The 13,311-nt window shown below is 51.9% G+C and overlaps 1 protein-coding gene across 3 annotated transcripts in view; it reads right to left on the bottom strand.

Annotated features, from left to right (window-relative positions):
• Window positions 1-2,247: 2,247 nt before the first annotated feature.
• Tex264 (testis expressed 264, ER-phagy receptor) overlaps window positions 2,248-13,311 on the bottom strand; it is a 28,472-nt gene continuing 17,408 nt past the window's right edge. For all 3 annotated transcript variants that reach the window (XM_063248951.1, XM_063248950.1, XM_005006676.4), the window contains 2 exons: window positions 6,051-6,219; window positions 2,248-2,810 (listed from right to left, as the gene is read on the bottom strand). In XM_063248951.1, coding sequence (XP_063105021.1) covers window positions 2,542-2,810; window positions 6,051-6,219 — 438 coding nt within the window. In that variant the 3' untranslated portion in view covers window positions 2,248-2,541. The remainder of the gene's footprint in view (window positions 2,811-6,050; window positions 6,220-13,311) is intronic.

Here is a 13,311-nt window from a genome sequence, read left to right as displayed (position 1 = left end):
TCTGAGAGAGAAGGGGGCAGAGGAAAGGCTCCCGGAACTGACTGCTGCGTAGGAGGGAGGAAGCGCTGCAGCCCAAGCAGAGGGAGGACAGCTCTGAGATGCTCTTGACTCTTCCCTCCCACAGGGTGGCTAAGGACCACCCTGGATAGGGGTGGTGGATAAACTGCAAAGCCAGTCCAAGCTGAAGAATGTGGGGCTCAGATCGAGCTCAGATTGAGCCCCAGACCTGTGTTATCTACCCCCAGTTGTACACTCACTAATGAATGCTGAAGGGCATAATATCCCTTCATGTTCCCGGTGCTGCTCTTTTCTCCACAGGTGTCAGTGGAAGCAGGATCAGCAGAGAGAGGTGCTGATGAAAACACCAGGTCCAGGCTCCTCAGGGCCACATATCCAAATGTATGCAGGATCACAAGGACAGGCTTTCCCCCTGGACATGGAAGCTAAATGCTGTTCCACTAATCTCTGAAGAACACAGCTTTGAAACAAAACAGACACTTCAAAAAAAATTACAAAACCAATCACTAATAGGAGATGAGGTGGCATCGGGATGAGGGTTCAGAGCTGTCAGACAAAGCTGGAGAGACCGACAGGCTGTCTTCCAGATCCATCTCTGCCACCAACTGCTATCACCCTCTGGCTGGCTCCGATCAACTGCTCCCCAGGGCAGGTGAGTGATGGGCCAGGCTTTGGATCAGTGGGGTTCACAGCAGAAGGGTACTAAGGTGAGAAAAGCTGCACAGCAATCAGAGTCACACAACCCACCCACTCACCAAACAGCTTCACAGACACTAGGCTTTACACAGACATGGCTACATGCTGCAGCAGCATAGGGAGCTTGCAGTAATGAGCTGCACTGTCCCACTGCATCCACAGATAGGCAGTGACACACAGACAGGTAGCCGCCATTTCTAGCTGGGCACACAGACAAGGACAGACATCCAAGCTGGGTGTGATGGTGCACCCCTGTGATCCTAGCATTTGGGAAGCTAAGATGGGAAGATCATTGTGACTTTGAGGCCAGTTTAAGATACATAGTGAGAGTTCCAGACCAGCCTAAACTGCACAGCAAGACTCAAAAACAAATACATACACCCAGTTCTGCACACATAGCTTGTACAGGTGGACAGGGTGACACACACAATTATATAGGCAAACACAGTCATAATACATTGCTGTACAGGTGTACACTCCCCTACACAGCTGTACATATAGACACAGCCATGTACATACAGCTGTACACATGGACATGGCCACAGTCATAGCAGCACAGTCACGCCCCCACATTCACAATTGTGATCATGGACATATAGGTGTACAGACCCACAGCTTTATCCATGGATACACAGAAAAAACCTATGCTTTTACAATTCAACATATGACCATACACTGTATACAGACAGGATCCCAGAGATGCTTGCAGCCAGCCAGCCTCTCACATCCCTAGCATGCAACCCATACCATTAAACACACAAAGTACAGCACCATGACATAGCCACACAACCATCTACACACATGCAGCCACACCCAGGGACGAACACTGTGTGTGTGTGTGTGTGTGTGTGTGTGTGTGGTGCCAAGGATTGAACCCAGAGCCTATGCACTAAGCTACACCCCTGGCCCTTTAAAAAGTTTTATTTTGAGACAGAATTTTACTAAGTCACTCAGTTTACCACACTGGGCTTGACCTTGTGATCCTCCTGCCTTACCCTCCCACAGTGATGTGTTACAGGCAGGAGTCACCATGCCTGAACAGAGTCATATCTTGATGTTCACTTGGGCACACTCACCCAGGAACATCAGCAGCAGACCTATCTGCGCTTAGATATACACACCGAGCTTAAAGGCACTGGCCAACGCAGCAGGGTCTCTTCACCTGCTGGAGAGACCCCAGCCTGGGCACAGGCACACTTGAGCCATGAACACACAAAGGTACCCTTGGAGCAGACAAAGGCAAGCTGTGAGCTCTCCACTGCCGAGCCCTGGAGGGCACACTGTGCTTAGCTCTCGCACTCCTTGCTCTGCTTCTCCCCAGCCTACAGGAGCCCAGAAGGCAGTTGCATTGCAGGGGTTTCTGTCCTTTAGGGTCACAGAACAGGGAGTGAAGGACTTCCAATATTCCCCCTCCCCTCAATCCAGGGACCCACCCCTCTCCTTGTGCTTGGGAAGCTTCTGCCTCTCCATAGCCTGTCTACACAAGGCTCCCCAACACAGAACTAACAAATAAACACACAACTCAAATCAAGATGAAACAAGAAAATCATTTGTTTTATTCTGGATTCTGGAAGCTCCAATGTGAGACTGAATAAAGACAATGGTGGTGGCTGATACAAATAACAGTCCCTGGCTCCTTTGGCCCCGTAAGCCAAAAGGGCAATGAGGAAAAGGCTACTCTAGAGGCCTGGGGTGGGAGAGGTGAGACCCCCACAGACCCCCAGACCAGTCTGGGAAAGGAAAGGAGAAGAGGGCTACAGAGCTTGCCCAGTTCCATAACTACTGTACCACAGGAGGGTGCAGGTCACAGCCTGCACCTCACCCTTCTCAGAGGTTCTGAGGTCCTGAAGTGGCCCCCAGTGGTTTGGCCTCAGGTTCCAGTCGGGGCTCCCCAACAGGCCCCTCTCCCTCCAGATCGAGCTCCTCAAAGGAGGAGCCGCTGGCGCCTGACTCGCTGTAACTGTGCTCGCTGCGGTTATCACTGTCATCCCAGCCTCGGCCGCCTGCCCCAGGGGACAGCGTGGTGGCTGAAGTCTCCCGGCTGCCAGGGCTCACCTCCAGGCTTACAGAACTCGTGTCACTCATCGTGTCAGCTCCTGTGGCCAGGACAAGGGAGCACAAGTTAGCCAGGACCATTCCACACACCCCTGACCCATGGTCCCCTCTTCCAGAGAGAGGGCAGGGAGTCTTCCATCAGCTCGGTACCTGAGGGTACACAGCCTGCTCATGAATAATACACCATGGCTCGGGAGGCCCATTCCAGCTGCCCTCTGCCCTTTCCGGGGGCTGCACTGACAGGGTTGAGGGAGGGAGTGGGGAGAGAGGGTGAGAGAGGGAACAGCTGGTTGTGTACTCCCTTCCTTTTCCTGAATTATCCTCAGTTCCTTGCACTCCCACAAAGCTGTTACCCCTGGCCTAATCCATTAAGGGCTACTCAGCCCCAGGGTGAGGAGCTGAGGGTAGAACAAAAACCACTGGAAGTGTCCCCTCCACCCCTTGTTTCAGGCTTGGAAAGAGGTTTGCCAAAGCCAGCTACAGAACATTGCCCATTAGGTATGAGGTCCCAAGAATGGGCCAGGAGGCCTCTCCAGTTTCCACCCCCATGCAAGCCTCTCAAAGGAACAGCTATATCCTGGAAGTCAGCTGGCCCCTCTCACCATGACTCTCTGCTTAAGGGGGGGTCTAGGCACAAAGATAGAAAAATCTTAGCCAACACTTAACCAGTCACAACAAAAATGGGTTCCTGGATGAAAAATCTTAAAAGTCTTCTCCCCCTGTGCCTTGGTCAACCCAGAGGGACCTTTAACTCACTTCAATAACCCTCTCCCCAGCCACTGTTGTTTCCTGCACTACAAGGCAGCAAAAGGGGACCTGGTGGGTGAGGAGCCCCAAAATACTACTGAGCCAGCTGATGGTCCAAGTCCCTCCCTAACCTGCTTCTCTAACCCAGTATATTCTCTAAGGATGTGACCCTTTAACTTCCCTAACTAGGAGCAATACCTTCATCCATCTCTATAAATCAGAGGACTGAATACAGTTACAAGGTAACAAGGAAGAACAAAGAGCTCAAGCCCACAGTGTGTCACCCTTCCTGTGGCATACCATGCAAGGTGAGGGATGGACCAGATTCCCCAGCTCCTGTTTCCATGGTGATATAGCCCAAAGCCAGACACATCTAGGGACTGCTTTGTATCTGGACTGGCTTGGAGCTGTCCCTAAACCTTGGCTGGAGGCTATATTGAAAATGAAGGAATTTGGGGCCTGCTCTCCCAACCTACTTAGTCTAGAAGATGCCTTCTTAGGCCTTGCTGGCAGAGTGAGGTGAGTCCTGAAAATGCCAGCCTCTGTCCAAAGCCCTTTTGCCGCTGGGACCCGGGGCACAGTCTAACATACAGGGATACTAACAAGAGTGCAGTGGAAACCCAGTCTGAGCTCCCAGAGCAAGGCCCCAGCTCCTCACTCAAAGATCAGTGTCCCAGAGGCTGCGGAACTAAAGGTACAAGAAGGGGCGCAGTTTTTCCCTGGGCCAATAACCGCCAACTTCTGTCTGCTACCCACTCACTGACTCTAGAGACCTCTACTTCCCAGCTGGATGCCTCCTTGACCACTCCTGAGCTAGAAGTGATTAGAGGAAGAAGCCCCACGGTACCTCCTTTAGCCCAGGGCTCAGCATCTGGGAGGGACAGCCCCTGGGAATATATAAACATTTATGATGAAGAAACTAAAGGCAGGGGAGTGGCATCCCCATGGCCCCACAAAGGACACACAGCAGGAAGGCCCAGTGCCCTGAACCTTATCCCTAAGGAGAGGACACCAGCCATGACAAGGCAGCACCTAAATCCCCAGGGCTGCTGGCCAGGGGATGTGAAGCTACCACTTCACCCCAGTTCCTCCCCCTCTGCCCACAGTCAGTGCAAGGAGATCAAATATTCATTGCCTCTCTGGAGTTAAATAATACATCAATGTAATAACAGACACAAGGCAGCTAATCACCCCCTTTCACCTTCCAACCCAAGCCACAGCCCAGCAGGAAGGCAGGCAGTGACAGCCCAAGCCTTGGGTGGCCATGTACCCACTATACATGCTAAGTGGCATGCACCTGGCAGGATAACCCAGAGTCCGCCCCGGGTGTCAAGACAGGCCCTGTCAAGGGTGGATAGACCTTTAGTCCTTACACTGGGGAGTGGGTGGGCAGGCTGATGGGGAGGCAGGCCAGGGAACTAGAGGCTATGGGAGCTGCAGCTGCAGCCAGCTCCAGCAGGTGCTCAGCAGTCCTTCAAAATTACACGCAGGGATGCTTGGAAAGGAAGAAAACTGTGGGTGGATCAAGGAGGGAGTAGTCAGGCAACAGAGGGAGGTCACAGAAGGTCAAGGTACTCCTCGGTCCTGTCCTGGGGGCTGCCTAGGTCTGCTGACCTTGTGTCATGTCCTGTGTCCACAGTAAGAGCACTGAAGAGTATCTGCCAGGCACTACTAAGCAGAAGGGGCCAGTACCCCATGGAGGTAATTAAAGTAGCAGATGAAGTTAACTGTGTTGGACACAAGCCCCTAGGGAGCGCAGACTGCCTCCTAGCACCCTTCCCCCACCAGCCCTTGCCAACACATGTCTCTCTAGGGTGACCTTGGCCGTTGAAGACTAGATGGCAGAAAGTCTCCCAGAGACAGAGAGGGAAAGGATCAGTCTGTCCCCTCACAGCTCTGTCCCACTCTTAGAAATCATGCACTTCCAGAGTCACAGAGTCTCTATCCGGAACAGCCAAAGACTGTTTCAGAGACAACTTGGAACAGCCTGGAGTCACAAAAAAGTTATAGTTGGGGATGGGCTAGGCGCAGGCAAGTAACTGGCTGGCCTAGACCTGGGGCACCGTGGCTGCCAGCAGGTACACAGGCTGGCCTTGGAGACAGAAGTAGGAGAAAGCAGCTGGCGCTGGCAGGGTTCTACAGTGACGCACAGGAGAACACCTTGTTTCGTTTCCCTCCTTATCTTACAGATCCAGTATTACTTCCTGCTGAGATTCAGACCCCTCCCAGGAGCATCTGCAATCTGTGCTTCCAAGGGTACCTTTGACACATCTAGAGGGATTCCAGACAGGGGCTTTATGGATCTGTGTTGCCAAGATGAACGTGTGAAACCATACCTGCGCAGAACCATGTGTCTGGGAACAGATAACTCTTTATGTGAGTCTTGGGACAGGAGTATCTCTTTCTTCCCTCTGTCAAGCATGCCAGACACTCAACAGTGCCAACACAGACAGAGAAGCCTCCTCACCATGCCCTCAGATATCCACAAGAGGGGCTCCAAGGCAGGGCCCTCCCTTCACTTCCCCATTGTATACCTGTACCATCCACTTGGGTATCACTGGCCTCCACAAGACCCCGGCATTTCCACTCTGTCTCCTTCACCTCTGGCACATAGAAGTCTCCCTGCCGTGCCAGTGGACACATGAAATGGATCTGGTCTTGCTGGTAGATCTCTAGCCGAGGGTGAGCACACAGCTTCCGTTCCTAGTCAGAGAGTCGGAAAAAGTGGAATAAGCCCTACAGGACCCCCAACCCACGTGTCCCTGGATGGCTATAGTCTATTGTCTAATCTTTCCCAAGGGGCTGGCTGGTCCTCCCCGCAATCTCTTCCAAGTTTAAAACCCCTACTGAGGGTGGCATCTGCAAAGCCTCACTAAGAGCGGGGTCCTACCTCTAGGATATAGAGGTTTAAGGATGCAGGAATCCTTAACCCTTTAGGACAGTTGCTAAAAGAACCAGAGTCTAGCACTGCTAATTATGCATGTAAGCTGGTCTCACAGAGCTACAAAGCTTAGAATATTTAGACACTCAGGACAGGAGGTGTTCCATGAACCCCCAAGGCACCGAAGTCCAAGTCTAACCTGTCAGACTTTCCAGCCCCGAATCCCATCCTGCCTTTGACATCTTCTTTACCCTGGACAATATCAACTAAAACAGAAATAACAGTTGAGGCAGTAGCTCCCACTCTGGGATCTCTCCAGCCTCTGTCAGCAGACACATTACCACAGACCCTACTTGTGCTCCCATTGCCCTGCTAGGTCTATGCTCCCTACTGGAGCCATGTCAGCCTCGGAGACTATCAGCTGTGGTTCCCATACCTTCTCATAGTGCCAGGGGTTCAAACAAGGGAGAGGAGGCGAGCTGGAGGAGCAGGCACACACCACTGGGCTGAAATACCCGCTTCTAGAGCCCCAAGCTCAGAAGGCATTTCACTCCCCTCTGCCTGGACACAGGGCCCAGTGTTCCCTGTTCCCCAGAGTGTAAAATCAGGCAGACACACCAGAGCCGTGCTAAGGCAGACAAAAAGATGAGAACAAGGGTCAAGAGTCTCTTGCTCCAGAGCCTACCCCAGCTTTCCTTTGATAGCGTGCAATTACCGACCAAGATGCCTATAAGGTCCCTGCCCTGTTACTGCTCACCCGCCAACCTTCACAACATGGCTATTTATAACACCTGCCAGCTCTCACCATGAGCTCTGAAATGAGCCTTCCACTTAACAGTAATGAGAGACTTATTGCCCGGCTTGGAGAAGCCACTCCAGGACTCCGCTTGTCGGCCTGCCTGGCCAACTGGAGGGTTGAAGAACCTCTTCTAATTAATGTCAGAGAAGAGGGGGATATAAATGAACCTTCTTAGGAACAAGAAAAAGATGAGGAAACCAAAAAGGCAAATCCAGCTAGGACCCTCAGTGCCAGCTGGAGGGAAGGTACACCCAGAAAGTCACATAACCTGGCCCAGGGCAGCTGCAGCTCAGCCTCCAACTCCATGGGTGACCCAGGCAAAGCCTTATGTCCTACATCTCCATGCAGTCAACCACAGAGGGCAATACCCTGGACCTGGTGCCTCCAAGGTCAGTGAAGGAAAGCTGTTTTATAGTTGGAGTCCATTTCTGCCAACTGGTTGCTATGGGCCCCTCCAGCTTGAGTCCATGCCCCAACTCTTGCCATCTCTAAATACACTTTTACTGTTTTTGATGCTGTCTTGCTCCTCAACCCACATGTATATCCACCACAGCCTTTATCGGAGACTGATAAAATCAATACCAGAACACAAAAAGTTACCAGGCTCTGGAGGGTGGGCATCTGTCAAACCTCAACCCCATTCTGCACACTGGACCAGGTTACCAAGGCCAGGCTCCAGGAGATACTCTGAAGAAAGCCTCAGACTTTCCCTAGCAGTTAGAGGGAAGAAAAGGATTCCCAAATCCAGAAAGGGTATGACTTTCACCAGCATCCTCATGATCTGGCCATCTGAAGGATGCATATAGTACAGCAGCTGAGTGGCCAACAGCTATCTTAAGAGCTACTGACAGCTGGCTTTTAAGGACTCTCTCGAGACTAAAACCTATGCTCACCCAGAGATTCCAGGGACAACGGGGACCCTACTCCAGCCCCAACAACACTCCGACCACAGCCCTGACTTCCATCCGGGAGGAGCTTAGCAGTCATAGAGATGATAGTGGGTAGTCCTCTTTCTACCCTTCTCTTCTAGGCTGGGTATTAGGGTGTGCAGCACCAGGCATCCACCCTGTACCACCTGCTCTGTCAGCCCCCTCACTGGCAGGCAGGAGGCAACTCTGCGGCTGTTCTGCACATCTGCCTCCTCCAGAGAGCCTGGCTCTGAAGCTGCCTAGCTGTGGACAGCCCTGTTGCCATGGAAACTGCATCCTCCATCCTTGCCATTGCCTTCATCTCAAAGCCATCAGGGAGAACAGAGGAATGGGGGTTACAGAGGCTGAAGAGAAAACTGTGGCCTGGCTACACGACCCTTCCTGCTCTTTTCCCTTCCTCCCTGCCAGCTTCCTGAGGAGAAGCAGCTGCCCAGATCTGCTTCAGACCCAAACCCAGGCTAGTCCTAGGTTTGCCACCTGGGAACCCCTGGCCCTATCAGGGGGAAGCTTGAAGCGAATTAAAATCGCATTGACTATGCAACCCCAAATCATTATAGCGCACACCTGATCCTGTCAAAATGCAGACCAGGGCAGAGAATGGGGAATGGGGAATGAGGAAAGTAGAGTTGAATGTCCAACTTCAGCCCACAGGCAAGTAAAGGGGCTTACAGTTGATCTTATAGGCCTTCCCAGAAGACCCCCTCTTCCCTCCACGCTCTGCTCACTAAGCAGGAATGAGTCTATTGGGGGTTGGAGATAGAGAACAAGGGGGCAGGCCTGGCCATATGCCTTGTCCCCTGAGAGATCAGGCAGAGAGGACGCACTTTCCCTCTCAGCCAGGTGCAGCCTCTGGGGATAGAAAGGGGGGCTCTCAGGTCCTCATCGCACAACAGGAGCTACAGCCCGGGCAACGTGTCAATAAGCCAGTAAGTACGGAAAAATCATTGGAGGAAGGCGAGGCCAGCTGCCTCTTCCTCGGCTAGCCCCAGGGAGCCCTCAGAGAGTAGACTGCCAATGGCCAAGGACACCAGCTCAATGCCACATTGAGCTGGCCCTGGTGAATAAAGAAGCCTGAACTGCCTTCAGTAGTCCCAGCCCTAATAGACTTCCTTGGACCACCAAGACAGCCAGACACATGAGGAGGCATTGCCAGGACAGGGGTACTTGCTCTGCCCTGAGGCCACTGGTCATCTGACAAACCCACCACCTGAGGTTCACGTATGCACACAGCTCACACGGGCCATTAGGCCCTCTCTGAGGGGTAGAGATGCAATGGTTCCCTTAGAAAGTCTCTGAACTCAGAGGGAGAGGAAAAAGGAAAAGAGAGACCACTTCAACTATCATTATTTTGTTTTGCTCTCAGAACATCCGCCTGTGTCCTGGCTTGAGCTAGAGGTATGGATTGGGTGAAAGACAGAACAGGTCAGGACCATGCTGGATGCCAAGAGTGCATTTCACTCCCAGGATGCCCATGGGCTGGGTTTGCCCAGAGATAGATGGCAATGCCCAAAAGGAGGACATGGGTATGGGCCAAGAATGGGCACACATTTCCTACACAAGCTCTTGGCCCAGAAAAGGAAGAGGTTTGCCTGATGCATCCCCACCTCATCATAGCCCTTTACCTCCTGCCTCATAGGAATGAGAGGTGCTGAGCTCTCTTTGCTGCCTAGTCCTACCAATCCCTCTCTGCCAGGCTAGAGAGCCAGGCAGCCACACAACCAGCAAACAGCTGTTGCATCCCACCCAAGGTGGTGGCATCTCGCTGAATGAAGTGATGCATACTCATTTTTAATTATATAGACACCAACGTGCACCCGCCTGCACCCACCAGTCCCTGCAAGTGGGGGCTCAGACCCTGAAAGCCCCACAAGCAGCTGGCTGGCATCACATGTGCAAAGTGTTGGATGGGGTGGGGTGGTAGAGCATAGCAGGGAAGCTATGGATTGAATGCAGCAAGTTGTTATTATTCTACCCAGGAACTTCCATCAGCTGTCTTCTCTCTGGCTTCCTCTCATCTCCATCAGGACTCCCAACTGCCTCCTGGCCAGGAACATAAACCTGTCTGTGGGATGCTGGGGGTAAGGGTGGGGGGCCTGCAGAAAGACTAATGACTGTCCTCCCATGCTCCTTTCCCTCCTAGCAGCAAGGCCCAAAGCTCTAAAACAGGAAGCTCTGAAACTTAGCCTACCTATTGACAAATGAGTGGCTTCCCACTGAGCCTCAATTTCCTCAATAAAAGGAGTAGAAAGGATGATTTCCAATAAGTAGGGAGCTGGGAAGGATGAATAAAAATACCATTATTTAAAGATTCAAGAACTGTAGACTTGGAAAAATCAGAATGATGACGAAACTACCACAAACATTAAGTCACTGTCACCTAAAGCACAGCCCATTCTTCTGTGCACCAGTCACCAAATTAGAAACTATAATAGAAGCAAGAGATCAAGTGCCAGGTCTAGCCAAGGCTAGTCTGGGGACCCCCTAAATGGCAAGGGATGGCAAAGGAGCCAGGCAGGCAGGGCCAGACCTGGTCAGGAGCTTGGGGAAGACTGCAAAAGGGGAAGTGTGAACAGGGTGGGGAGGCGAGGTGCTGTGCCTAGCACCCCAGCCTGCTGTGCCTGCTGCTGCTGTTGCCTGAAGACTTTTCATTTTCACCTCAGAGTGAATTTACACCTCTGCTCATCTCCCTGGCAGCAACATAGGCCCTGGATTCCTGGGTGGCTCATGGTGGGGGGCCTCAGCAGCAGTGAAGCATCAGGATAGGCTGAAACACTGAGGAGCAGAGAGAATGACTCCCTCTGAGTAGGCACTCAAGAGGCAGGACCTCAGGGATCCTGGGGCCCAGGCAGACTAGAGAGCCCTGGCCCTGCACCCATGCTCAGCCTTTCCTTTCCTCAGGGCCCAGAGACTTGGGAGAACAGGCATGAGTAGCCCATGGGAAGCTCAGCCAGAGGTCTGGGGAGGCCAGATAAGAAACTCCAAAGTTATCCTTTCTAAATATGGGCACCCCTAAATGATGCCTTCCTGTGGCAGGCTGCATAGCTTACTCCATCTCTGAGATCCAACTATCTTTGCAGCATTTGTGCAACCAAGGACCTTGAGCCCTGTCCGGCTCACAAGCTGATGAAAATGTTGCTGACTGATTATCCAGCAGCAGGAAGCTGCTCAGTGCAGATGGAATCATGAAGCCATGCACCTGGGAGCCAGAGGAGTCCGGAAACGCCAGAGGGAAAGGACAAGTGGACAACAAGGATAAAGAAGAGATGGGCGAAGGAAAGAGGGAAAGAGAAGGCTCTGAACCTCCCAGTTCCAACTGGCTCTTTGACTTCCTCTCCATCCTTCATGTCAGTCTTAGGTTTCCTGGCTATGTAGCTAGCTAGCCTCTCCTTATCTGAGGGCTCTGCTAAAAGCAGAGTCATTGTACTCCCTCGGCAATTTTCCTCCTCGGAACATTTCCCTACTCCCATCCTAAATTCCAAGTTTTCTGAAGAAGAGCAAGAGAATTCTTCCTTAGTAAGTTCCATCTGCCTAGGGAAGGTGACTCCCTCTGGATTATGGTGATGGCCCAACCCCATAGCACCATCCAGACAAGCCTCAGCCCCCAGAGACCTGCAGGACTGCCAAACTAGAATATCCAAGATGGTATTTCGAGACTAGTGGCTCCCACGCCACCCCAGCAAAGGCTGGCTTTGTGCTTTCAGTCCTGGGGGAGGAGAAAAGGAATGGGTAAAGCCAGAGAGGCTGAAAAGCAGTTTCTAGTACCTCGGTCAGCACAGCAAAGAAGCTTGGCCTCTTGTGGCTTCCCCATACCCTTGAACCCCCAAGAATAGCTCACTAAGGGGTGCCAGAAATCCAAGTCCTGGTGAGGTGCAGTGGAGGTTCTTCTTGACTTAGAGGTCTCTGGGAGTGAGGCATCACTGCTACTCTCAGAAAACTTATTTCCCTTATTCAGAGTTTGGTGTTGACCTCTGGCTCTTCCTCCCTACCTCCCAGTACTCAGAGGCCTGCTTCTTATCCTAGCCTGGACACTGTCACTCACTCATCTGCCCAGATTGGAAGACAGGACCCACCTTAATCTCTGATCTTACTGGATACCAGTGCCCTGCCTTACCTGTCATCCACACAGATAGCACTGCCCATCCTTCCAGACCCAGCCCAAACACCACCACCCTGAAAGGCTTGTTCAGTCCTTCTTGTGACCCCAACCTTCCTTTTAACTCTCCACCCAGCTCTGCAGGTATAGTTAAGCTCTGTCTGGGAGATATGGGAAAGAGTATCTGGAAGTCAGGTATTGGGGCTATTGAGAGTGCCTTCCTGTTCATTTTGGAGCAGGTCACCTAGCAGGAAGCAGCTCTGGCAGTGAGCTAGCTCATAAGATCCAGTGAGGGAAGCCCAGGAATGGGGCAGCCCCCACTCATGAAGGGTGAGGACATGACACCCAACTGCTGCCTGCAGCAGCTGCTTCCTGTGCCTGAAGCATCTGCAAGGCTACCTTTTAATGAGTGCCTGCTGGGCAAATGGGCACAGACCAACAGCCTCAGTCATCAAATTAAACTACCAGGAGTGGAGACAAGAGGATCAAGTGCATTTGGGCTGTGTTCCTGTCATTGCGAGACTGACTGTGGCACCATCGAAAGTGTATCCAGAACTCAAGACAAGTCCTCAGCCTCTTAGTCGCAGTCCAACCGTGCACAGTACAGATTGGCAACAGACACATAACAAGGACCAACGTCAGTCCACAGGACCCAGGCTGGATTCAGCCATTGCTTCCCTCCCTTGACCTTGGGTAACCTCTCCTCTCTAGTATGCTTCCTATTGTAAAACACTGGGAATGCTAACTTTGATTAGGACCTTATAATTGCCTCCTAGCTGGACCTGATGCCCATAATAATGCCACGTAAAAAAGGGTTCATTAAATAACTACAGAACAAGCTAAGGGGTTGAAATAAGCAGTGTACCTCCCTCCCTTTTTTTAGTGCTGGGGAACAAACTGGCCTTATACATGGCCAAGTTTGTGCTCAATCACTGCGCTATACACTCCAACTCCACCAGCCTCTCTTATTAAAATAAAACTTGAAATGCTCCCCTTGTTAGTTGGGCAAAGGTGATAAGCAGAGAAAGGGAGATTTCAGATTCTCTCACCTAGATTCTTCCTGCCAGGCCCCGCTGGTTCTCCACTGGTATTC

Source organism: Cavia porcellus, unplaced genomic scaffold, assembly GCF_034190915.1.
Source record: "Cavia porcellus strain 051 isolate PalLab524CR breed Dunkin Hartley unplaced genomic scaffold, mCavPor4.1 scaffold_5, whole genome shotgun sequence".
In the NCBI taxonomy this organism is placed as follows: domain Eukaryota; kingdom Metazoa; phylum Chordata; class Mammalia; order Rodentia; family Caviidae; genus Cavia; species Cavia porcellus.
Note: the sequence above shows the minus strand (reverse complement) of the source record. Positions and strands in the feature narration are given on the sequence as shown.